The sequence below is a fragment of the Prionailurus bengalensis genome, chromosome A3 (genome assembly GCF_016509475.1).
Source record: "Prionailurus bengalensis isolate Pbe53 chromosome A3, Fcat_Pben_1.1_paternal_pri, whole genome shotgun sequence".
NCBI classification, from domain to species: domain Eukaryota; kingdom Metazoa; phylum Chordata; class Mammalia; order Carnivora; family Felidae; genus Prionailurus; species Prionailurus bengalensis.
In genome coordinates, this window is record NC_057354.1 from 29,962,733 (window position 1) to 29,989,711 (window position 26,979).

Sequence of the window (26,979 nt, forward strand, 5' to 3'; positions counted from 1 at the left end):
CTGTGCTGACAGCGTGGAGCCTGTTTGGGATTCTCACTCTCTCTCTCTCTCTCTGCCCTTCCCCTATTCATGCTCTCTCTCAAGATAAATATTAAAAAATAATAGTATAATAGTATAATGAACTCCCATGTGCCCATCATCTGGCTTTAAGAATTAACAACATATGGGGCGCCTGAGTGGCTCGGTTGGTTAAATGTCCGACTCCTGGTGTTAGCTCAGGTCACTATCTCATGGTTCGTGGGATGGAGTGCCAGTTAGGGCTCCAAGCTGACAGCACAAAGCCTGCTTGGGATTCTTTCTCTCCATCTCTCTCTGCCCCCTCCCCTCTGGCCTGTGTGTTCCATTTCTCTCTCTCAAAATAAATAAGTAAACTTAAAAAAGAAAAAAGAATTAACAACACTTGGCTAATTCTTCCATACCATATGCCAGCCTTTTCCCCTTTCCCCCTGGATGATTTTGAAGCCAATCTCAGACATCCTATTATTTTATCCAAAAATATTTTAGTATATATATCTCCATAAGATGACCCTTTAAAAAGTTAAAAATTAACAACAAATTCTTCAATATAAAAAATAATATAGTCCATGTTCAAACTTCTCTGCCTCATGAATGTTTTTCTAGAGTTAATTTTTTTGAATCAGGAACCAAAGTCCACACACTGTATTTCACGGATACATCTCCTAATTCTCTTTCAATCTGTAGTGTCTCCTTATTTCCATGTTATGTTGCTTAACATACTAGTAGCTAGATCTCTTTTATAGATTCAATCTTTTTAAATATAAATTATTAAAAGAATTTCTTGTTCTTTTTCCAACTTAAGTTGAATGCTTAATTCATTATTTTAAAAAGTTATGTCTTGGGGCACCTGGGTGGCTTAGTTGGTTAAGTGTCTGATTTTTGATTTTGTCTCAGGTCTTAATTTCATGGTTCCTGAGATTGAGCCCCGAGTCAGGCTCTGTGTTGACAGTGTGGAGCCTGCTTGGGATTCTCTTTCCTTCTCTCTTTCTGCCCCTCCTATGCTCTGCTCTCTCTCTCTCCCTCAAAATAAATAAATAAACATTTAAAAAAGTTATTTCTTGTTTAGTAATGTCATAACTTAAGGGTACATGCTTTCTTTTGAATTATTTGGCATAGAAATACTCATAACAGGTTGTATAGATGGTATCCTTTATCATGAAAAACTGCCTTTGAAACTTTTCAGCTTTTTGGTTTGAATTTAACTTTGCTGTTAGGGTCACCTCTTTCCTTTTTGTCTATATTTGTCTGTTATGTTTTTTCCCATTCTTTTATCATCATCCTTATTTAGATTTGTATGCTTCTCTTGTATACAGCATCACAGAATTAGGTTTTGTTTTTTGGTTTAATCTGAGATACTTTTCCTTTTAATATGTGTTTATCCCATTTACATTTACTGACACTTTGGTTCTTTCACCTTGGTTATATTGGATCCGTTTAAAAGTCTTTTTTTTTTTTTTAAATCTTTAGCAGTATTATCTCTGCATTCCTTATTTTTTGTTTTCTTCTGATAAGTGGTGGGCTTATAGTCTGTTTTTAGTTCTTACAATGGCTATCCTTACAGCTTTAAACATTTTTTTGAAGTTTATTTATTTGTTTTGAGAGCGATAGAAAGCAAGGGAGGGGCACATAGAGAGGGAGGGAGAGGGGGGGGGAGGGGGGGGGAGAGAGAGAGAGAGAGAGAGAGAGAATATCCCAAGCAAGCTCCATGCTGTCAGCAAAGAGCCCGACTTGGGGCTTGAACTCATGAACCAGGAGATCATGACCTGAGCTGAAATCGAGAGTCAGACGCTTAACTGACTGAGACACTTTTTAATAGATCTAAATCACTGTTTCTTATAATGTCCCTTTTAGACAATGTCTACTGGCTTTTCTACGTGACTGATGTGGAAGCTGGTAAGTGTTCTTCCCATTTCCACCGTCACTTTCTGGTTGGTTATATTATTTAGTTTCTCCAGTGAATGTTCTTATATCTTTAAAACTATATACTAAGAATTTAACTCTTTATAACTGATTTTACTGCTCTAAACTTTATTGATCTCCCACTTTGGAACATACAGACAGAGTTATTTCCTGCTGCCTTGTAATTCTTTGTTAAATATAATTTCATAAGTCTTCAAGATTTTCAACATTTATATTCTACTTTTTTTTGAAAATTTTTAAGTTTATTTATTTTGAGAGACAGAGAGCAAGTGGGGGAGGGGCGGGGGGGGGAGAGAGAGAATCCCAAGCAGGCTCTGCACTGTCAACACAGAGCCCAATGCAGGGCTCAAACTCACAAACTGTGAGATCGTGACCTGATCTGAAACCAAGACTTGGACGCTTAACCAACTGAGCCATCCAGGTGCCCCTATATTCTGTTTTGAAATAGAATTTTCATGGGTATTATCATTAATTCCATATCTAAGGATCAATTCTCATCATCAATCTTGTTTTTTTTAAGTTTATTTATTTTATTTTGAGAGAAAGAGAGCACGAGCAGGGGAAGAGCACAGAGAGAGAATCCCAAGCAGGCTCTGCACTGTCAGCACAGAGCCCGACATGGGGCTCGATCTCACAAACCATGAGATCAGGAGCTGAGCTGAGATCAAGAGTCAGATGCCTAACCTTGAATGAGCCACCTAGGCACTCCAAGACTAGCTTTGATAAATGATTAGTTCATAAGCAATTATTTCTAAATTACAGAGACGTCAGCTTTCCTATGTAACCTTGTAATTGTAGGATCCTGAATAATGAACACTCAGTATAGAGGACTATGTACTGATTTAGTTCAGCTGGGTGTTTAGTTCAAAAAAATTAGTTATATTTAGTTTCTGAGGGCAAAACTCAAACAAGGTAAAGAAGGGTTTACAGATAAAATAAATTCCCTTCCTCCCCAGCCACCTAGTTCTCTTCCCTGAAGGCAATCACCATTATCAGATTCTCAGCTCTTCTTCCAGGATGTGCTAAGTATGCACAAGTAAATGTGTGTATGCTTTTCTCCCCCCACAAACAGTGGCATGTTATACGGTTCTGCACCTTGTTTTTTTAAGTTTTTTAACCTTTTAATTTTGGTAAAGCTTACTTCTTCATTAAAATTTTCCCTAGTATCTTACCATTTCAATCTTTCCCTCATTCCACTCTGCTCCTCCTCTTCTCTAAACTACAAAAGTTCCTTCCTATAAATAACACAGGTGGTGTTTAAAATACAAGACTCATATTCTTATTTATCTTCTTCATATATGTAAAAAGACAGCATGATGTAAAGATTCAAGCATGGGTTTTAGAGCCAGGCAGACCCTGAGTTTGAATGTAGGGTTCCACTAATTGCTAATGAGTGACATCAGGGGCAAACTCCTCTCTCTGAGCCAAATTTCCTCCTCTGTTAGATGGGAACAATAACACATACCTGCAGGTTATCAGTAAATAGTTTTCACAGGGCCTGCAGATAGAAAGAACTCATTAAATGCAACTTATGGCCACCACCGCTACCACCATCCTCATTACCAGCGCAGCAACAGCTTAAAATGGGACCTCTATGTGTACACTGAGGGGCTTGGACTAATCCATTTCTCAGACCAACAGGGTGGCTGTGGCAGGTGGGCCTCAGCCATAGCAACCAACAGGAAGGTAAATGAGTGGCCAACACTAGATCAAAGGCAACTTCCAGGATCCTTAGCCCCTGCCTCTAGTCTGTGGCAGAAGTAAATTATACTTCCTTCCTCTCACTACTCATACTAATGAGAAAAGTGTTCCAAAATTGCTAAAGACTGAATCTAACCTCACAAATTGTCTGGATGCATTCCATTCATGACTAGGGAGCAGGGATTAGGAACTTCATGCCAATGGTCACATGTTAACACGGGGAAAAGGGCACACACGAAGCACAAAGGTTATGTATCATGCCCGGGACCACAGAAGCCAGGACTTACAGCTGACCTGCCAAGCACAGAACCTTCTTCCTAAGTGCTTATGTATAGTTTAGGGATCTATCAGTTCCTTGATTCTAAGATGCAGGTCCTACTCTTCTCACGTATCTGTTTAGTGCTCAGCTATTAAGTTGACCTTATGCCTCTGCACAGTGCTTGAGGGACCTCTAAGGATTCAAGGGTGAGTTTCCTCAATGGCTTTCCTTAAAATCTAAGTGGTGAGGGCAGCTCTGCCTCCTCCTCTGGTCTCTTGGTGAAAGGCTTCCTGGTTCCCCAAATGTGGGCCATGCAGGCACCAGAATCCTCCTCTAGGCCTGGTGAGTGCCAAGTAGCTCCTGGATCCATCATCCACTCTCAAGCCTGGCTACTGTTTGTCTAGTGCAGTCTACCACTTTCTTCATTAGGTCACTGCTTACTTTGTGCACTTCCAGGCTGTTTTTACTACAATTCATTTTAACTACTATCTTTCAAAAGAGTTATCTTTCAAAACCAGAAAATCTGATCTTATCACTTCCCTACTTAAAATATTTCAATGCATTCCAGGGACTGCAAACTTCTTGGCCTGCCTGACCTATCTGCCATGCTGTGCTTCCTCAGTGGCCTGGGTATGCTCTGGTCACCATCAGGCCTTTACTCTTATTGTTCCTTCTGCCTGGAACCATCTGTTCTTTCCTTTTTGTTGGCCCAACTCCTCTTTCAGGCTATAGACAATGTGAATAGCATCTCTTCCAGAAGGCTTCCCTAATCCCCAAGGACTGGGTTGGAGCAGGCGCCAGATACAGATTTGTTGAATAAATGAGTGAATGAATCAAGTATAATAAAAGATACATGCAACCTGATCTCCAGGGCAGCTGCCTAAGCAGTTAAGTTGTGGGTACCCATGTGTCAGAGTTTTCCTCATTTATAAGTCTGAGCAAATCCCATTCATCAGACAACCATCTGAAAGCTTTCTAAGACTTACTGATCTATCTATCTATCTATCTATCTATCTATCTATCTATCTATCTATCTATCTATCTATGGTTTTGGTAGAAAATTCATAAAGTACAAAAGGGTACTCAAACCAAGCTTCTTCCTCCCTCCTCCTCTGGCACCCTGAGCCCTGAGGCTCATGGCATGCCAGGCCCAGAATGGGGCATAGTGGGGAAGCAAACTGGGTTCTAGAGGGCTCAGCACATTCCGGAGATGACAGACATGGGAGCTGGATCTTGCAAGAGGCCCATGAGATTTCCAGCAGAAGACAAGAATAGCTGTGGTGGATCTTGCAGGGAGGGGCCAGCAAAGGCTGAGTGAAGACCTATAAAGGCCCTAGATTCTGTTTGGTATCTTCTTGGGCAAAAGAAACTGAAGAGTTGGGACTAGTGTAAATGTGCCAACCCAAGTGGCATGTGCCAGGGTCACAAACATAGGCCGGGCCTGTTCAGAAAAAGGCCAGAAAAGACCTCTGACAGATACCTTGCCCAAAGTTCTGTCTGCCTCATGAGTGTCATGTAGATAAACCTTGTGGCGTTGGGATTTTAGGTCAGGAATTGGACACAGAAAAGGGGCTTTGCTTTATAGGGAAACAAGCAAAAGGATTATCCTCTGCATTCCTTAGGCCAGCTATGCAAACTACCACCTGCCAAGAGGAAATGCCATCTGTGAGGGCAGGTACAGCAGTTATCTGGAGCACAGGGTGAAGAGGCCACTGTGGGCGGTTTCATCTTGCTTGGGCCAGGAGCTTCCTTCTGTTCTGTATCAAGGAGTGGATACCCACATTTGACCAAGGTATTACCAGTCTGGGCTGTGAGTGAGCGGGCAGCCTGATATGACCACTCCCCAGAATGGAGAAACCCCTCTGAAGTCTGACTGCACTGGTCTGAGCTAAAAGCTTCCAATGGCCCAGAAAAAAAGTTTACTTCTTTTATCTATCTGTAGATACTTCCAAAAGTGGTAGTAAAATGTCTTTGCTTTGCTTTCAAATCAGCATTATAATGAATCTTGTTTGCTGTTTAAGCATTGAGATTATTTCCTAATTCTTGGATTTCTGTAACACCCATTATCTTGGGGCTGCAATATAGTCCTTTTCTTGTTGTAAAACAATCCTTTGTTGTAAAAGCAATCAAACAGGGAACCTGACTCATGCTCAGGAGCAAAGGGAGGCAATATGCTCCCTCAGGACATGAAGTGTTTGTCTACTGGTGGCAGATCCTACCGCCAAGCTAGCCACCAAATCTCTGAGGATAAAAGAAATACTTGCCTTTTATTTCCTCCCTCCCTGGACAGCCCATGCCCATGGTGAGCCAGGTCAGATCAGTTCATAGGGTCCCTTAGGCCCATATATAAGAGGAAGATAATTACTAAGACACTGTTACTCTACAAGCCCTTCCAAGTTTAGAAAAACAGCATATATGGCCTCAAGGTCATCTGCCCACATGTGGTCACATCCCTATCTTTACACATGCACAGAGCTTGACACAAGTTGCCTTTGGACTCTGAGTGAGGAAACATGTTAAAATGTGTCTACCAAGTGCCAGAGAGAATCCAGTCTGTCTCGGCCTAAAAGGACTTTCCTCCTACAATAGTGGCCCAGGCTCATGGACATTGAAGACACAGCTCCTCCCCAAGGCTCATCTGTGCTTTGTGTGCAAAAAAAGCAGAGGGGCACTGAGGGAGAAAGTACCAATGAGTCAAGGTGCATTAGGGTGGCAGTAATCATGTGGTGGACAGGGGATAATGATAGCCCACACCCTTGGCTTTGGCCGTAAGTTACAAACATGTATCTGAGGACCAGACAGTGATCCTTGGTTATCTCCTGGACCTATGTTTTTGCCTATGCTTTCTATTCCCAGGACAGATACTGACAACCTTCCTGATCTTCCAACCTAGAAACTTAGAGGGGTTCATCCTAGATACTTCCTTCTCCAACTCATGCCCCATATCTAGTTTGCCACCAGATTCTCCTGATCCAACCTCCATAAAATCTCTTTCATCTGTCTGGAGTGGATACTGTGGGAAGACCCAGCCACCTCTATTTCCCTCTGCTTCTGGGGTACAGTGCCTGGAAAGCAACAAGGGCCTCTAAAAGCTGGACTTGAGACGCCCTAGTGCAGCAGCCCAATACACACATCCTTCCCTCCAGTGACCTGGCTCCTGCCCTGCACTGCACCCAGCTCAGCTGTTTCCCAAGACAATAGCTCTGGTATGCTTGGTTGTCTCCGCTCCCTGTGGACTGGCAATGGGATCAGCAAGGCAAAACTGTGCTGGGGACACTGAGTTATTTCCTTCTATCTGATTTCTACTTGCTGGGCTGGCTCAGGAAGCTCAGACCCCAGGTCTTCTGACAACAATGAGCATTTTATCATCACTACAGGAAATTTAGAGTTTATTCTGGGTCTCCAGGCACCATAGTTAACATGACTAAAAAGTGCTGCTTCCAGGGTTGCCAAATGATAGGACAATGTGAAGTTGAGTGTAACCTACAGGATGGGTGGACTTTTCTAAATGTTATCAAGGAGGTGTGGAAAATTCCAGTGTATGCAGGAAGGGACCATACTATATACTATATACTATATACTATATACTATATACTATATACTATATACTATATACTCATGGGACAGGAGAAGTGCATCAAGATCATGTTGATCCAGAGGCTAGGAATACCTGATACCTTTTTAGTCCATTGATATTAGTTGGAAGGCCAGGGAAGGCTTAATAAGGGAAGTGCTCAAGGGAGGTGCTGTTATGGCAACTTATCATCTTAAGAGATAAACTTGGGAAGAAATATGCCTATCAAATATGATAAAAGAAAAAGATGTCAAAATTTCCCTGGACCAATTTTGTTTGTTTTAGACTTAAAATATTTATTTTGAGAAAGAGAGAGAGCGAGCAGGGAAGGGATGGAGAGAGAGAGAGAATCCCAACCAGCCTCCACACTGCCAGTGCAGAGCACTACGTGGGGCTCAAGCCCATGAATCATGAGATCATGACCTGAGCCAAAACCAAGAGTCAGAGGTTTAACTGACAGAGCGACCCTGGTGCTCCTGTTCATTTTAGATTTTAGAATGGTAAGAAAGAGCATGAAGAGAGAAGTCTGTTGCATCTAAACACAATTTGAAAGGCATGCAAAAGCAAGAAGTAAAACATATTGCTTACCTTGTGAACACTGGTCAAGACATTTAGGAAAGAGAAATCTATGGAGAGGAAAAAAGAGAAATATTTAAAAACATTAATGTTAGGATTGTCACTGGTTATTTCCCACTAAACTGTGACTATCCAAGCTGACTTATTCAATAAGGCAAGTGGCAGGCAGTACTAAGTACCAAGAATAGCCATGGCTCTGCAAAAGGTTTTCACAGGAAAACCAAGGAACCCCACAGAAATAGCTCTTATGTGGCCAACTCCTGATGGAATGTTGAAGAGGGGATACTGTTGAAGAGGGGATATAGGGCCTGTTCTCTATAGACAATAGGAAACAGAGAAAGAAAGTTGATGTTTTTTTTTTTTCTTTGAAAGAGACACTGTCCTGATAGTGAAGGGAAATTTCATGGGAAAATGAGAATTACCTTCCCCTGTTTGGGTCTTCAGTACTAAAGCTGCCACACTTCCCTTCCTGTGCACGCTAGAATCCTGGTTCTCCTTTAACACTATTCTGAGCTCTAATGGTGAATGAATAGCAGGAAACTGACTGGATCACAGATGAAGCAGGTGAAGGTGACTGATTCAAAGTGTGAGCTTGTTAACTAAGAGAAAAACCCACTCTGTCAGTGCTTTAAAACTCCTAAAACATCACAGTACCCTTCTCAGGGAAGAGAGCTAACACTAGTGAGAATAGCTGCCTTTTATCAAAGTTCTTCCTATGGCCTGGGTACCATGCAAGCAGTTCACATGTATGGTCTTGCTCTGTCCTCATGTCTACTCCATGCCTTGGGTACTCACAAGCTGAGAAGAGCAGGTGGGTTTGTAACAGCTGAACAGTCTAAGCACTTTGCCCATGCCTCAGAGAAAGCTAGACAGTGGGAGGGCTTATGCAGGGACCCAGGTCTGTTTAGCACCACAGAGCTCCCATGTTTTCTCTCCCTACAAATGAGATGCTTGGTGAAGCCACGCTTCTGAATTGTTGTTGGTCTAGGTGGCACATGGTAATGATGTTCAAAACACCGGGGAGAATTTCTCTCTTGCAATCTCCTTAGTGGTGGCAAGTCTTCATCATTCTATTTGCTTTCTGAAAACACTATTTGGAACCAAATTTGGTGGGCAAGTGAGCTGGATGAATACCACTTTGGACTGTTGATGAGGTTCTCTTGCCTGACTCCCTCATGGTTTCTGAGGAATTCCAAGGAGGAACCCCTACGTGCTCTGGGCAAGATCAAGAGTCATGGAACAGGGAAGAGACATCCTTCCACACTGGAGTTTCCCCAAGAACAGAACTCACTGATTTCACTGCACTCAGTCTACTGAATGGCCTGACACAATAGCAAATACATTCTTAGAAAGTGTCTGTCCCCATCAGTGCCTGTCACTTTAGAGTACATGCTCTTAAAGGCCTTCTCAGCACCCTGCTAGCTCCCTCACAGCAGCCCACAGCAATTCACACCAAAGACATCTTAGACAAGACAAGCAAAGCTCCCCCTCAAGGCATTTTATCCAATCACAGGCTGGATGCTCATGCTTTAAATCTCTGACAGCTGCAAAGAAAACATAGACTTGCACATATATATGACTCCCTAAAACTGGAATGCAATTTCTCTTATCTTGGCATCTTTGGCATCTGTCCTTCAAATTCATGTTAGCTTTCTTTCCTAATCCAACTAGGAGTTACCACTGCTTCTTTATAATTCTTATAAAATTGCATTATATTTTATTATAGGACTTCCTATCTATAACACGATTGATTGTGTACCTTCATTGGTGTGGCATTTGGAAAATTATTGAACTTTTCTGAGCATTAGCTCCCTCAAGGTAAAACATGGTAATGATGCCTACCTTAAAGAGGGATTTTGAGGATCAAGAGAGCGTAAAGCATCACAGTGCGAGACAAATAGCACAAAATAAATGTTGGCTCCCTGCTTTCCTTCTCTACATATCATTCTCCTTACCAAACTCTAACGTTTTTTTTTATTTTTTAATTTTTAAAATTTACATCCAAATTAGTTATCATATAGTGCAACAATGATTTCACGAGTAGATTCCTTAGTGCCCCTTATCCATTTAGCCCATCCCCCCTCCCCTAAACTGTAACATTTTTGAAGAGTGCCTGGCATAGCATGACTTTTTTTTTATTATTTTATTATTTTATTTTTTTCAATATATGAACTTTATTGTCAAACTGGTTTCCATACAACACCCAGTGCTCATCCCAAAAGGTGCCCTCCTCAATACCCATCACCCACCCCCCCCTCCCTCCCACCCCCCATCAACTCTCAGTTTGTTCTCAGTTTTTAAGTCTCTTATGCTTTGGCTCTCTCCCACTCTAACCTCTTTTTTTTTTTCCTTCCCCTCCCCCATGGGTTTCTGTTAAGTTTCTCAGGATCCACATAAGAATGAAACCATATGGTATCTGTCTTTCTCTGTATGGCTTATTTCACTTAGCACAACACTCTCCAGTTCCAACCACGTTGCTACAAAGGGCCATATTTCATTCTTTCTCATTGCCACATAGTACTCCACTGTGTATATAAACCACAATTTATTTATCCATTCATCAGTTGATGGACATTTAGGCTCGTTCCATAATTTGGCTATTATTGAGAGTGCTGCTATAAAGATTGGGGTACAAGTGCCCCTATGCATCAGTAAGTACTCCTGTATCCCTTGGGTAAATTCCTAGCAGACATGACTCTTAAACAGAGCAGACAAGTTTTGTGCCAACAAACATTAAAATAATGTATGTACAGGTTATTGACCAGCTCTTCCTCTAAGTAACAAAAGCAAGTGTGATATATATTCCTAAGCCTCACATAGGTATGGTATTGTGCATTTTGTAGTGTGCCAACCAAGTACCTGATTTAAATAAAATTCTAGTAAATCAAGAAATGATGATACTGATCCAATCTGCCCTAAAACATGGGCCCCACAATTCCTACATGCATATTCACAAAAATGTAGCTGTCACACAGGCAGATGTGGGACGACTTATTCCTTGCGGCCCTCTCAATGATTAGAATAGTTCCTGGCACACAGCAGACACAAGACACTCACTGAATGAAATCCTCTAGAAAAAAGACACCAGGTAAATCTCACATACACCCATTCTGAATCCAAACTGAGCCCATCCTTAAGTTAAAGTAGACACACTAACCTCCACTTCACAGAATGGAAGAAGAAGCCCTATTATGCTCTGCCCCCAGCTGTTTTTTTTTTTAACCATGATCTAGAAACAATGATGTAAATTTTATCTTTGCTAAGGTAGCCACTTTACAAAAACTTGATTCTCAAAAAAATCGTTTATGATAAAAGCAATATATAATCCATAGCTAACATCATATTTAATGGTTAAAGACTAGATGCTTTCCCTTTCAGATCGGGAATAAGATACAATGTCCGCTCTTGCTACTTCTACTCAACATTATACTGGAGGTTCTAGTAAGGACATTTAGGCAAAAAAAAAAAAAAAAAAACACAAAAAACAAAACAAAAAAAAAAACCAACAACCCCAAAAAACCAAAAAAAACCAAATACAAAGCCTCCAGATTGGAAAGAAAAAAGTAAAGCTATCTCTGTGTACTCATGACACACTTTTGTATATAGAAAAATCACACAGTCATACAAAACAAAGCAATGAACAATCCAAAGATGATATGCAAAAAACAATTTCATTTATAATAACACCACAAAGAACAAAAATATTTAGGAATAAATTAAACAAAGAAAGCATAAGAGCTGTACACTGAAAACTAAAACATTGCTGAAAGAAATTTAAGACCTCAATAAATGGAAAGACAGCCAGGTTCATGGATTGTGAGGCTTAGTATTTTTAAGATGGCAATACTTCTCAAACAGATCTATAAATTCAATACAATTCCTACTAAAATCTCAGTTGTCTTTTCTGGCAGAAAACTGACAAGCTGATCCTTAAGTTTACATGGGAATGCAAGGAACTCAGAATAGTCAAAACAATCTTGAAAAAGAACAAATTGAAGGACTCTCACTTCTCAATTTCAAAGCTTACTACAAAGCTACAATAATCAAAACAATGTGGTACTGGCATGACGATAGACATATCTATCAGTGGAACACAACTGACAGCCCAGAAAATAAGCCTTCACATTGACAGTCAATCGGTTTTTTACAAAAGTGCCAAGACAATTCAATGGAGAAAGAAGAAGTCTTTTCAACAAAAGGTGCTGAGAGAACTGGATATCAACACGTGAAACAACGAAGTCAGACTCCTACTTCATGCTATATGTAAAAATTAACTCAAGATGGAACACAGGTCTACATGTAAGAGCTAAAACTATAAAACAGAAGAAAACACTGGAATAAATCTTTGTGACCTTGGATTAGGCAATGCTTTAAAAAAATTTTTTTTAATGCTTTTATTTATTTTTGAGACAGAGAGAGACAGAGCATGAGTAGGGGAGGGGCAGAGAGAAGGGGAGACAGAATCTGAAGCGGGGTTCAGGCTCTGAACTGGCAGCACAGAGCCCGACGTGGGGCCTGAACTCACGGACCGTGAGATCATGACCTGAGCTGAAGTCAGACGCTTAACCTACTGAGCCACCCAGGCACCCCTAGGCAATGCTTTCTTAGATATCACACCATACATACAAGCAACAAAAGAAAAAATAAACTGGACTTCATTAAAATTTAAAAGCTTTTATGATTTAGAGGATACCATCTAAAAAATAAAAAGATAACCCATGGGAGAAATTTTTTGCAAATCAAATATCTGATAAAGGACCTGGATTCAGAAAATATGAAGTACTCTTGCAACTCAAAAGGAGACAACCTGGGGAGCCTGGCTGGCTCAATTGGTAGAGCATGCAATCCTTGATCTCAGGGTCTTGAGTTCAAGCCCCACATTGGGCACAGAGATTACTTAACAAAAAAAGTAGGGGGTGCTTGGGTGGCTCAGTGGGTTGAGTGACTGACGCTTGATTTTGGCTCAGAGACCGAAGCAGGGCTCGATCCACAACCCTGGGATCATGACCTGAGCCAAAATCAAGGGTCGGATGCTCAACCCACTGAGCCACGCAGGTATCCTCGGTATGTATCCTTTTAGATATTTCCTATATACATAGGAATAAACATTTAAAAAATACATATTGTTTTGGCAATTTACTTTTCTCAGTTCACAAAATACTGTGGACAGTTTTACATGTTAAAATCTACTTAATTGTTTTAAATCCCTGCCTAGTATTCCATTGTATGAATATCCCAAAATTTAACCAGTCTCTTACTAATGAGCATTTGGATTATTTCCAATTCTTTGATATTATGAACAGTGTTTTTTTTAAATAAAGATTTTTTATTTTTTAAGTAATCTCTACAAACAAAGTAGGGCTCGAACTTACAACTCCGACGCCAAGAGTCACATACTCTACTAAGCCAGCCAGGCGTCCTGATTTTATAAACAGTGCTGTTTTGAACACTGCAGAGCACATCTGTCATGTTTCAGACTACTCAGTACCTTCTAAACAACTTTCCTAGGCTTGAACTTATGAAGTCCAACTTTTTTTTTTAAACAGCACAAACTACCTTTCCAGCCTTTCTTGCAGTCTGGGGTAGGCATGTGACCTAAGTTCCACCAACCAAATGTACTACAAGACTCCCACAGGCAGTGAGTCAGGTGAGTGAGGGGATGTATGCTAAGCAGATCCCATTTTCTGGTGAAGGAAGTGGTTGAGATATCCCCCCTACCAGGGCAGCCCTAAGAGGTTTGATTGCTCCTGGCTGCCTAGCCAATACATCCTGGCCCTCTTGGAGACTCTGCAAGCTGTAATGTCCTTTAGTAAATCTCTTTCCATTGAAACATACTGGAGTAGGCTCTCCTGTTTGGAATTAAGAATTCTATATGAAACAAATATACAAATATAATTATATGAAATTTTATAATTATATGAAATTTTAGCAATGGAATGGCCAAATTTGTCTTCAAACAGATTATATCATTTTATATTCCTATCAACGCTGCTTTTGAATGTACCTATTTTCCTACACTGTTGCTATGTAATAAGCCACCCAAAACTAAGCGGTTTCAAATAATGATGACGTATTATCCCTCATGATTCTGTGGATTAGATGGGCAGTTGTTTTGGCTTGGAACAGCTCAGCTGGGGCTGATGGTCTAAGATGGTGTCATTCACATCCAACTGGGGTCTCAAGCTCAGATGGGAGGAATGGGATGACTAGGCCTATCTCTCCACATGATCTCTCATCCTCTACCAGCCTAGCCCAGGCTTCTTCACATGGTAGTCTCAGCTCCCAGAGGCAAGAGAGGGCAAGCCCCAATGTGTAAATGCTTTTTAAGCTTCTGCTTATTTCTTGCTTCTTGATGTCCCATTGACCAAAACAAGTCACATACCCAAGCCCAAATTCCAAGTATAAGAACCAGATACAACTCTTCAGCTCTTGATGGAAGGGGCTGTTTTTGCTGTGGGCATATTTTAAATCTTCCACAGCTGGCCACGTAAAAAAATTTTCTTTTTTTAAAATTGGTGGGCTTAACACTGGCCACTTACTATTTTTTTAATGGAATGGGTTTAACTTTATTTCTTATTTAAAAATTTTTTTAATGTTTACTCCTGAGAGAGACAGACAGACAGACAGACTGAGTGGGGAAGGGGTAGAGAGAGAGGAGACACAGAATCCAAAGCAGGCTCCAGGCTCTGAGCTGTCAACACAGAGACCAACATGGGGCTCGAACTCACAAACTGTGAGATCATGACCTGAGCCGAAGTCTGATGCTTAACTGAGCCACCTAGGTGCCCCGGGTTTAACTTTAGTAAGTTTCTATTCTTGATCATGTGTGCCATAATTCTCTTATTCTATTCCATGTGCATAACATGCACATGGAATAGAATAGCCCCATAGCCCATATGCATGGACTAATCATTAGTTTTCCAACAGAGCATCAGTAGACCACTACAGTAAATTACTTTCTGGAAGGAATTCAAAGGTAAATTTGGAAATTTCTAATTTCTAAAAAAAATTAGCCAATCAGTAACTTTGACTTACTGACTTAATACTTTTGATGTCCTGATATGAAAAAAAGAGGAAATTAGTATACTCATACTAACATGCATGATTTTGTTACTTGTATTTTTATATTCCATGACCATAATTCACACATGATATAGCCTTATTCTATTCTTAAATAGATTACATGCTCATCTTTGGTCCTTTTATATACTTCTCATATATCTGAATTCTCTGAAGGACCTTTAGTCCTCACATGCTGGCACACCCATTTATTCACCAGATATTTCGTGAGCACTTACTTGCATTAAGCATTGAACAGAAATGGTTTCGGCACTCACAAAAGCTAAGTCTATGTTCTACAGTTCCTCTCTTTTCTCTAATGATCTTAATTTGTCTATTTTTCCTCTTCAGTTTGTTATTTTATCAAGCTTGAGGCTCTCTGAACAGACTTAAGTTTTAGCAGTGTCTATTCTACTTCTCACTGCTTTGATTGAGATTTTTTATTGTGATGGTGGTTTTATTATTGTCTTCATTTTCTTTCTAGGGCTCTAGCAGTTCATTTTCTATCTGCATTTGCTAACTAAACTCCCTGGTCTCCCTGATCTTTTCTATTTAAGAGTTTTACTGAGATATAACTTGCATATAACATTCATTCATTTTACGTGTACAGTGTGATGATTTTTAACATAAATTTACAGCAGTATGCAACTATCACCACAATTCAATTTTAGAACATTTGTATCACCCCAAGAAGATCCCTCCTGCCCACTTCCCCGGACCTTTTATATAACTTCTCTGAGCTCTTCCCACCTCACCCTATTAACTTCTCTTCTTTTTTTTTTTTTGACAGTGCAGAAGAGTACTCGTCTAGGCTAATTCTTCTGAAGTATAATCCCCATCTGTCGTTTGCTTATTACTATCTTTTCCTACCTTTTAAAAATGGTATTATCTGTCTCACATTAAATCTCCTTCTGCTTTAGTGCATCTTTATTTATTTATTTATTTTAAGATTTTATTTTTAAGTAATCTCTATACCCAACATGGGACTTGGAAGTCACAACCCTGAGATCAAGCATCATATGCTCCTTCAACTGAGCCAGGCAGGCGCCCCTTTAGTTTATCTTTAAATGAAAACTTGAGGAAAATAAGAAACACGACTGATAGAAAGGTGGCATGTAAGAGTCAATACAGTAGTCCAAAGTACAGTGGTGATGCTCAGCATTCACCATAATAACCTAGGACAAAAGGAAAACAGACCACCTTGGCTTTTTTATGGGAGAGCAGAACCTAAGTCACAGCTAAAGAGAAGAGATATGGCGAAGACATTTCTTGAAATCAGTCGAGGTGATAAGGGAAGTAACCTCCAATATAATTTATAAGAGACATCTGAAGATATCAACTTGGGACTTAAATAGGAAGGGAGCTCTTTCAGATGAAGGTTGAAGGGTAGATCAATTAGTTTCCAGGAGAGAACAGTAATTTGGACTAGTCAGAAAGAACACGTGGTTACAGACCTGGGATACATGCCACTAGGCTAAAGGGACAGGAAGTCAAATAGCTCTCTGAAGGGACAATGTAATGTTTGAATCTCTCCCCAGTGAGGAGTGCTCTGATGATGAAACAGATACTTCCAGACACCACTGGAGAGGTATAAACCACAAAACCCACTCGGAAAGCAATTTTCAGCTGTGAATGAAGAGTAATAAAAATTAATTAATAATATCTCTTTGAAGATTCTAAGGAAATTATCTCAAATTTGAGAAATTTATATGGATAAAAATGTTCCTATAGCATTATTTATAATAGTGAAAAGTTGGAGACATCCTATGTGACTAACTGTGGAGAAACTGTTAAGACAATCATATCCAGCCATATGCACAATTACCTCTGTGATACTGGAACATATGTTAACTTATATAGTGTATGCTAATCTAAGAAACATATAAAGTTATATGTAGACTGCAACTGTGAAGACATGCAGACAAAAAAGGCAAGGAATTCACAAAAATTATAATACTTAAACCACTGAGTTAGTGAGATTATGGGTAAATAATTATCCAATTTTCATTGTTGTTATATTACTTCCAATGTCTAGAGAAAAAAATAGTTCACCTATTAGTAGCAAGAATGAATGTCATTAACCGAGGTTAAGGTGGCTTAAGCATAGGAAAAATTATCTATAAGATACTCCAAGTACCTTGGGAAACAAATCACCTCCCCTGTAGTAAAGAGGAAAAGAAAGGCTGCCATGGGCATTCTTTTTTTTTTTTTTTTTTTAATGTTTATTTATTTGAAAGAGAGAGAGAGAGCACGCATGCGCGAGTGAGAGTGTGGGGGGGAGGGGCAGCAGGGAAGGGGCAGACAGAGAGGGAGGCACAGAATCCGAAGCAGGTCCCAGGCTCCAAGCTGTCAGCACAAAGCCTGACATGGGGCTTGAACCCACAAACCGCGAGATCATGACCTGAGCTGAAGTCGGACGCTTAACTGACTGAGCCACCCAGGTGCCCCATGGGCATCCTTTTTTTATGGGAGAAGCCATTTCAAGTCCCACTACTCTAGATGGGCAACTTTTCAGTGCAAAAAAAAAGGGGTGAGAGGCTGCCAGTGTATAGGCATCTCCTGAGAACCTAGCACAAATCAAGCAATAACTGAGCATTCATTATATATAAGGTAGACTAATGCATTCCAAAAGACAGTAACACGTAAAGATGTGTCTCCTTCTGGTGGGTGGGAGAAAATCGCTTTCTGTACACTTAAACCCATCACGTCTTGTGGGCTGGAGATAATCCAAAGTATGTACCTGTGGTCCATGTAGCAGCTCAGGGGCTCCACACACACCGTGATGGCACCAATGGTGAAGGAGGACTTGACATTTGAGTCTGGATGGGTCTGCAGGGCCTGGACAACATCAATGACATCTGTGTAGCTGGGGGAAAAAAAGAGAAAGATTAGTTTACCGACTGGGGCCGCAGAATGGGGGAAGAGGGGCACACTGAGGGGCTGAGTGAGCAAGAGTGGAAGGAAAACCACGAGGAGGTACCTGTGACTAGGTTCCTTGGGGTCATCCCACTTCATGATTCAGAGCCCGTCCCTGCATCCCACAGTGTTTCTGCATTCCCAAACCCCATTAGTACTCCTAACTGTGCAAGAGTGAGTGGAAGAAGCCCCCATCACTTCTAGGAGTGAAGGGAAGCCTGCAGATGACCCTGGCGCTCTGAAGGTGGGATTGGTGTCCTTAGGCCTGTTTTCCAATCAACCTAGGAGCTCCGATGTTGGTCTATTTCCTTTAATAGCTTTCCCCTCTCCTTCTGCTTCACAGAACATGCAGACAAGAGAGAATGGGGATCATCAGGTACCTCTGTAGGTCAGCAGATACATGTCAAACCCCGCTTGCATTTGTCTTTCCTGCTGGGAACTCCCTCTAAACTACAACTTCCAGAGCCAACTTTAATTATTTTTAGTTAGAATGTAATATGTTTATCAATCATTTAACTCTCCCATGCATGCTCCTCCCAAGGCCTTGTCCTTCTCAGCAGAGGGGACTCCATTCTTTTAGCTGCTAGGCCAAAAAATTTGTTGCGTCGTCACTGACTCCATTTTTTCTCAATTTTTAAACTATAACTAGAATAAGATGGCTGCTCACATTCTCACACTGCTACTGGGCCAGGACTGTCACCATTTCTTGCACAGATCACCCCACAGCCTCCTCACTGGCCTCCCTACTTTTTTTTTTTAATGTTTATTTTTCAGAGAGAGAGAGAGAGAGAGAGAGAGGGAGGGAGGGAGAGTGCGTGCACCCGTACACATATGCACACGCATGCGGGGCAGGGGCAGAGAGAGGGAGGCAGAGGATCTGACGCAGGCTCCACACTGATAGCAAAGAGTCCAATGTGGGGCTCAAACTCACAAACTGCGAGATCATGACCAGAGCCGAAGTCGGACACTTAACCGACTGAGCCATCCAGGTACCCCTCACAGACCTCCCTACTTCTGACCCTGGCCCTGCCCGACCTGTCTTCAACACAGAAGCTAGAAGGATCGTGCTGACCCCACTGTGCTAAGCCACGGAGTGGCTTCATCCCACTCAGAGTCAAAGCCCAAGTCCTTACAGGGCGCCTGGGTGGGTCAGTTGGTTAAGTGTCCAACTTCGGCTCAGGTCATGATCTCGCAGCTCGTGAGTTTGAGCCCCACATCAGGCTCTGTGCTGATGGCTCAGAGCCTGGAACCTGCTTCAGATTCTGTGTCTCCCTCTCTCTCTGCCCCTCCCCCACTCATGCTCTCTTTCTCAAAAATATGAAAAAAATTAAATTTAAATAAAATTAAAGAAAATAAAAAAGCTAAAGCCCTTACCTCAGCCCCCGCGGTGGTCTATGATCTGACTCCCACACTGCAAGGACTTTCTCCTCCTACTATTCCTTCCCTTACCTCAATCTACCCATCCTGACCTCCTGGTTCTTCCCTGAACATGCCAGGCATATTTCCACCCTGGCATTCTCGGTCCCTTCCTGTGGTGCTCTTTTCCTCAGATATCTGCCAGGCTTGCTTCCTTGTTCCCTTCAGGTCTCTGCTCAAATGGCATCTTATGAGAGAGGGATCTTCTGACTTCCTGCAGCCTCTGTGACACAGCAACCTTCCTTTTGGCACCACCGGTCCCCACGAAATTCTTCCCTACAGCACTGAACATCAGCTACATTGTTATTTTCTCATTTATTTGTTTTTAGTCTGTTTCTGCAATAACAATGTAAAGTGACTGAATGGTGTACTCTATGGTGCCTAAGCAGGATAGATGAAGGAACTGGATGTTCAATCATGGGTAGACCCATGGCCACTCCAAGAAGGGGCCTTCCCTCTTTACCTTGTAGAGAACATTTTCCCAGCCTATCACCAAAAGGTCAGTTCCTATAGAGGGAAGGGAAATCAGAAGGCATCCTTACTGATCATATGGGCCTGGGTCCTAGCCTGGGCCCTTGGGAAGCCAGTGATGGTGGCTGGGGGGAAAGGTATAGCCTGCCTGAGCCACTCCCTGAGTTTCTACAAATAATTCATCTGCAAAATGGCACTTGGCTTTATCCCAGACTGTAATATTCACATCCCAATCCCCAGGTCTGCCTCTGTCCTGACGAACTAGCAGTACTTCAATCAAGAACAGGGTGTGCCTGGTTTTAGAGCTTCCCCACGAGTGCCTGGTAGCCAGAGAGCTGTTAGAGTGAGCCCTCTGCTCCCCGGTTTCTCCCCCTGCCTGGGCACACGTGTGGATGTCCACATGGGGTTCCTTCTCCTGGTTCTGCAGTGTCTAGTTAGGCCTGGATGCAAGAGAGCACCCCACACTGCCTGCATTGCCAGGCGTTCTGCACCCTTGTTAAGTAGGACTGACTGATGCTTGCACACTGCCCCAAATCTCTTTGTGTTCATGTTTACCAGATTTAACCCTCCTGGTTAAGTGCCCCAGCCTTGCTCCTAAGCATCAGTTTTCTCTCTCTTCTAAAAATAAGTTTCGGAAGCTTTTTATTTTCCATGTCTGGTATGAGCCTAGAGAATCCTTTCTGAGGGCAGAAAAGAACTGAAAGATTTACCAAATCCTGGTCATTTTGGTCATTTTAATATCTTGGGTTTTCCTTCAGAGAGGGTGGCTGGTAATTCCCAGGTTTTCAGAGCATTCCATTTAATGGAAACAAGGTTGGAATGAAAACAGGCCCCAAAATCCTTGGTGGGAGCAGTGTTATCGAGGTGATGAATGTGGGCACTGCAGCCAGGAACTGCTGTGGCAAGACAGGAGGCCCGTGTCTGTCACTCACTGTACTTGTTGTGGGGAGGAGGCTGCTAGGCTCTCCCTCCCTCCTCAGCCCTTGCCCTGTAATCATCCTGGCCAGGGCCTCCCAACAGGAGGAGGCAGGCTTCACTACGGAAGGAAGCACACTGCTCCAGCTACCAGAGCCCAAACTCGATCACTTTGGCTAATAAACTGCCTCAAATGCATGATGAAGGAAAAAAAAAAAAAACCAAAAAAACAAAAACAAACACACACAAAAACCCCCGGTTCTTCATGTCTGCCTCTTTCTTGTCAGTTCTCTCTTTATTAAAAATAAAAGCAAAACAAAGAAACAAAACAAAACCCCAGCAGGATTTTTACTTTCTTTATTCTGAAACAACATACCCCATTCAACTGTCCTTTGGCCTCTGTTTTATGTTTGCAATTTAAGCCTACAATTTGGGCATGTGTTTTAGATTAATAATTCAATTTTTGTTTTGAGAGAGACTTTAAGTGTAGATAATTTAAAGAATAATTTTTTACAATATTCTGGAGTATAAACAAATATAATCTCTCAAATTCCTTAAAATTATTTTTTTTTAATTCAGATTTCTCCAGTTTTATGTGTCTGTCTGTAAGTTCTAGACAATTTTATTACCTGCATAGGTTCCTGTATCTACCACCACCGTCAAGACACTGAACAGTTCCACCACCACTCGCTTCCCTTGTGTTGTCTTTTTATGGCCACACCCACCTTGTTCCTACCTCCCACTCCCATCCCTAAGTCCCGGCAACCACCAATCTGTCCTCTATTTCTAAAATTTTATCATTTCAAAATACATTAATTTTTAAAAGAACAATTAACAGCTCCAGTGGATGTCAAAGCTCAACACCACTGCCCCACTGCTGTAGGAAGTCAAATGGAACCAGGCCACTCTGGGGACAAAAGAAAACTGCCCTAGACCACAGTGTTCCCCCATGAACCCTATAAACGAAGATAAAAGCCATATCCAGGGACTATAAATCTCAATTTGAGAAACCTCTGGAGTCTCCCTTCACTGGCAAACTCAATACTGGGCATGAAGGTCCAGTCCCAAGGAGATGGTCATGCAAAAAGGAGGCAGCCATGAGTTCCTTGCTGAGCCTCAAGAGAATGGGCCTGGCCCATAAGAACCATGTCTTAGCGAGAGCCATAGCATTTTGCTGGTATTTCCACTGAGTCCCTCAGGAAAGCTGAGATCCCTAGCATCCTGGGACTTCGACTGCGCAAAGGCTGGGTCTGAGAGTGGGCTGGCCATACACGGTCACTGCAGTCCAGCACAACCAGGGCAGCTGACACTTTTGCAGACCTGTACTGCCAGAGACAAGGAGTCAACGATGCTTTGTCAAGTGATGGAAGATGGAAATGCCCTCAGCTGCACAACGGCAAACTGCTGAATTTGACTCCAGGTCCACACTCCCAATGACTCTCAACTCTGGCAGGGACCAATCCATTCCTCTGACCATCAGAAGTGATGGAAAGCCAGAAGAAAACAAGTGGTTTCAAGCCTAGACTCTTGCTCTGTGGCTTTCATGCCCTCAGCCCACAAACAGGACAAAAGGGCTGACAGAAGGGAAGGCCAGGGCAGGTGTGAGAACAAGGCCTGAAGAAGAGGAACGACGGCTTGGTGGAGTGCACAATGCTGTCCACCTCCTGACTCAGGACCACCAGCCCAGCTTTTCTCCACTTCTCACCACCCATCCGCCCAGGAAACCCAACAGAGCTTTGGATCTGGGCCTGCTCTCTACTGGAAACAATTAGCCAATTGCAAACAGTAATTATTACGAGCACAAAAAACATAGCATAGCACAAAAGCGCTTTGTGAGAACTGCCAAAAGCTTCCGTATTACCAGCCATCATCAAGACCACAGACTATGTTTTCCCTGACCTGGCATGCTCTCTTCTGGGCCTGGGGGGTGGTGGGCCTGCATAGGGCTCCTCCCTGGAAGGCCTTAGAACAAACAGGTCGAGGTAAACTCCTTTCAGCTAGGGTCACTGAAGCAGTGGTACTCACTCTGTCCAACCTATCCTCACAGGGCGCTTCCTGCCCAACTGGACTATTCATGTTCCCCACTGAGGGTCCCAGGAAAACCTCCTGGACCAGCCATCCTGGGAATGGTGGGGGTCGAGAACGCAGAGGATAGAGGCTGCCTCTGCAACTCCACATGAGGGAGAACTGAAACAGACAGCAAAGGAAGAGACCTCAGGGCCACTACTGTTACAAGAATTATCAAAGAATCTTGCCCAGAGAATCTCTTCCCTAATTCTCTACCGTGAGGATAGAGAATTTTGAGGATACCATCGTGCTGAAACCAAACTTAAAACTTGTGGGCAAGCTACAGCAGCTCTCTGGGCCACAAGATGGTAACCGGAGTCCTTGCTTGTCTGAGGCCTCTCTGGGTAGTGCAGACTCTGCTCATGCAAATGTGGAGGTCATTCTGTGTCCCAGGCTAGCCACACACAAAATACAACAGTAATGGCAAGGTCATCACCATTCCCATTGTCCCCGGAAGACTTCCAGTGCTCACCCTTGCAACACCACTAGCAGTCGAATCTTCTTGCGGATGTAGGCTGACTGGCGGGCAGAGCGGTTCTGCTGGGCCTCCAGGACACTGGAAAGGTATCTCTGGAAGTGGGCAGCATGAAAACATTCGGAGCTGTCCATGATTTGGCGGTATACCATCCACCTGGAAACGGCAAGTATAATCTCAGCATGGGGGCTGCCTGATGGCCGGGCCCCACCGACTCAGCCAGTGGATCCAAATGTGACCAGTACTTCCACAGACATTCTGCCCAGTGACCCCGCACAGGAGGCCTGGGGAGCTCCGTATCCTGAAACCACTATCACTGGAACTTTTGACAGGAAATGCCTTGCCACAGGGGAAAAGGTCAGGTAAGCACATGACCATTAATCAGACTTCAGAATTGAGAAAGACTCCTTATGACTGGGCAGTCATTTCCTGAAGGACCATCCAATAAAATGGCTTCAGTCTGGTGCTGAGTAAAATTTTTGCTACGAAGTGAGCAGGGTGAAGAATTCAGACTATTTCTACAACAAAAGAAATGGAAATAAGGGAGGAACTGGCTAGCTACTTAGTACTTGTAAGAAGACCAATATTTCTGGAGCATCTCTGTAAAACTTGTCCAACCTCCCACATCTCCCTAAACTCCCAAACTTCTAGGTGATTTCCATCTTCTCCATCTTTTCCATCTTCCTTATGGCCTCCTGCAGGATGCCTTACTTCGAGGTAGACTGACTAGATATTAAATGCCTGTTCAGTTAGCCAGGGATGTTTAGTAATCTGCCAGCCATATGAAAGTGATGGATGAATGATCTTCCCAATTTCCCCTAAGCCAATGTGTCCCAGATGCACTGGAACGGATGCAGTCCCCTTGTGGTCAGGGACGGATCACACCCACCAGCTCCCAAGTTCTAATCACCCTGGTCCTGAGTTGCCCTGTTAACCAGGCACACTCCCTGGCCTTTGCCTGTGCTAGTTCTGCTGCTACAGTGCTTGTCTCCAGATTTCCAAAGACTCACTCCTCTCATCTCCTCAGGCCTCTGCTCAAATGCCAGCTTCTCAGTGAGGTCTTCCCTGAGCACCCAATTTAAAACTGGGACCTCCCTCCCAGCTTGGCAATCCCTATACCCTTCTCTACTTTGTTATCTCTATGGCACTTTTCACTAGCTAATATACTACTTTCCTTGTCTGGTTAATTGTCTTCCTAAACTAGAATGTAAGGTCCACGAAGGCAGAGACATTTTTAGTCTGTTTTTTTTTTTCATTTGTCGCCCACACTTAGAACAATGTCTGGCATACAGGACGAGTTCAGTATAAATGTGTTAAATGAATGGATGGATGGCTCCTGTGCTAATACCAATCACACCAAAGGCCAGTACATGTTGAAGGTTTCCCAGTGCCTATGTGGGCCCAGGCATAGAATCCCTTTCCCCAAAGCAAAGGCAGCAGACGTACTAACCTGCCATATTCCTTATGCAGAGTGACCAGGAAGGCACAGAGCTCGCTAGCATGACAGCCTGGGAGGCCAGTTACAATGCTGATAGTTACCTACATGAAAGAAAAGTCATGTGAGTTTGTCATTCAACAGGGAGGCAGCGTTGTTGTAACAGGTTAAGAGAAATGATTTCTGGAACCAAGTTCTGTGGGTTTGAACCTCAGCAGCAGCACTCACCTAGATATATGTCCTTAGGCTAATAACAGAACCTATCTTGCAGGTGGGTGTGATGATTAACTGAGTTAATATATGTAAAGTGTTTAGAACAGTGTGTGTGGGACATAGCAAACACCACGTAAAATGTAGTGTTACTAATATAATTTCTATGCAGCAGGCTTGACTAGATCAGTTAAAATACCATGGAAAACACTGGGCAGAAAGGAGGTCTGAGATAAAGTGCCACAGGCTAAACTGGTGTGGTAAGTAAGCTCAGCCAAGGAAGAGGAGTGGCATGGGGATGTTTCTGTCTGGCTGCCCAATCCACCCAAGCCAAATGGCCTGAGCTAAGGAAGCAAACAGAATGTAGGAAGTACGTCTGAATCTTGACTAGGTGAAGAGCAGGTTGGACTGTCTTAGCCTTAACACACAACCAGATGAAAACAGGGCCCTCTGCAGGTATGTATTCTGAAGCAACTTAAAGAAATCCAGTGACAGAGAAGAGGTGGAGCAGGGGAGGAAAGGAACCATACACCTACTGAACAGTATCAATGTAAATTTTTAAAACAATTTTTTAATGTGTATTTATTTTTTGATATAGAGACACAGAGTGCAAGTGGGGGAGGGCCAGAGAGAGAGGAAGACACAGAATCCGAAGCAGGGTCCAGACTCCGACCTGTCAGCACAAAGCCCAACGTGGGGCCTGAACCGACAAACCACGAGATCATGACCTGAGCCGAAGTTGGATGCTTAACCGGCTGAGCCACCCAGGCACCCCTCGATGTAAATTTTTATTTCACAAGACTCACTGGGATGGGCCTGGTCACAGATGAGTTAGATTAAAGCTTAGCTGGTGGCAGTTACCACTCTAGTTGGTCACATCAGCACAAAGATGGCTGTGGATCTCTCTTCTTTTGTGGGAACCAGAAGTTTTCCCTCCTCCCTTCCAACCAGGCTCCTACTCTATATCCCTTACTGTCCCTGTGGGCAGTATTCCATGCAACTTCTTGTTTATCCTCCTCCCCACCCTGGTCCTATTCCTCAGCGCCCAAGTCCCTGGCTCTCAAATCACAGCACATGTGCTTATAGCCAGACATCGTCTTACTTTAAGGCCAGTCCTATAGGGCCCTTTTAATGAGTAGGCATTTTCATTTTAAACTCTTGCCTTAGGGAAAAACCAGGCTTCTAACTGCTTGGTACTCCTATTTTCTTTTGCAGGTGAGTGTCTTCTAGATTTATGTATAAATAAATGCCCTCTTGGAGTATATTATGACTTCTGGTTCCAGAGAAATGGTGGGAGGGGTCAAAAGGAGGGGCATGTGAGGTGGGAGCGGATTAAAATCCACTCTTGGGAAGACAGTGTTTATAAAGTATCACCTTACCCTAGTGATGCCAGCAAGGCCCAATAAGGCCCTTCCTCTTATTAAGCTCAATGTGTCACCCACTTCCAGGTAAGTCCTTGTCACAAACAGAAAAGGCTGATGGGATGAGAGCACTGAGCAAGAATCTGAAAGACGTGGAGAAGCCAGGGGAGGGCATGGCAAGGTGCTAGGGCTTTATGGCTGCTACAGGGCTTGGCTGGGGTCAGTACAGACACCTGTACACAGTCACTGTACAGAGTAGGTTTCCTGTATATCATTACATCAGTATCCTAGGAGGTGGAGAGTCTTTCAAAAGGGACCCTGCCCTGCTTGAGCTCTTTTTGTTAACTGACACAGAAGATCAAAGGGCAGGCTATGGGGCTTATCTTCCTGTGAATTCCCAGCATATTTGCTGAGCTGCTGTACCTTGTCATTTTCTACTCGGTGAGAAGGGTTGATTTCAGCTTGCTGTAGCAGGACTGGGAGATGGGTCCTCATCACAGGCTCTCGACTAATGCTGCTGATGGCAAAATGCTGAAGAAACCTAGAAAAACAAAGACAATGCTAATGTTACCACTGCCAGCCTTGCCTGAATGTGCTCCTTCACAT

General features: G+C 42.8%; 1 protein-coding gene across 3 annotated transcripts in view; it reads right to left on the reverse strand.

Moving 5' to 3' along the window:
* DNAAF9 (dynein axonemal assembly factor 9) overlaps window positions 1-26,979 on the reverse strand; it is a 132,012-nt gene that overhangs the window by 16,882 nt on the left and 88,151 nt on the right. For all 3 annotated transcript variants that reach the window (XM_043602786.1, XM_043602785.1, XM_043602784.1), the window contains exons 25-29: window positions 26,797-26,914; window positions 24,818-24,906; window positions 23,365-23,523; window positions 17,848-17,973; window positions 8,061-8,098 (exon numbers count right to left, since the gene is read on the reverse strand). In XM_043602786.1, the coding sequence (XP_043458721.1) occupies window positions 8,061-8,098; window positions 17,848-17,973; window positions 23,365-23,523; window positions 24,818-24,906; window positions 26,797-26,914 (530 nt within the window). The remainder of the gene's footprint in view (window positions 1-8,060; window positions 8,099-17,847; window positions 17,974-23,364; window positions 23,524-24,817; window positions 24,907-26,796; window positions 26,915-26,979) is intronic.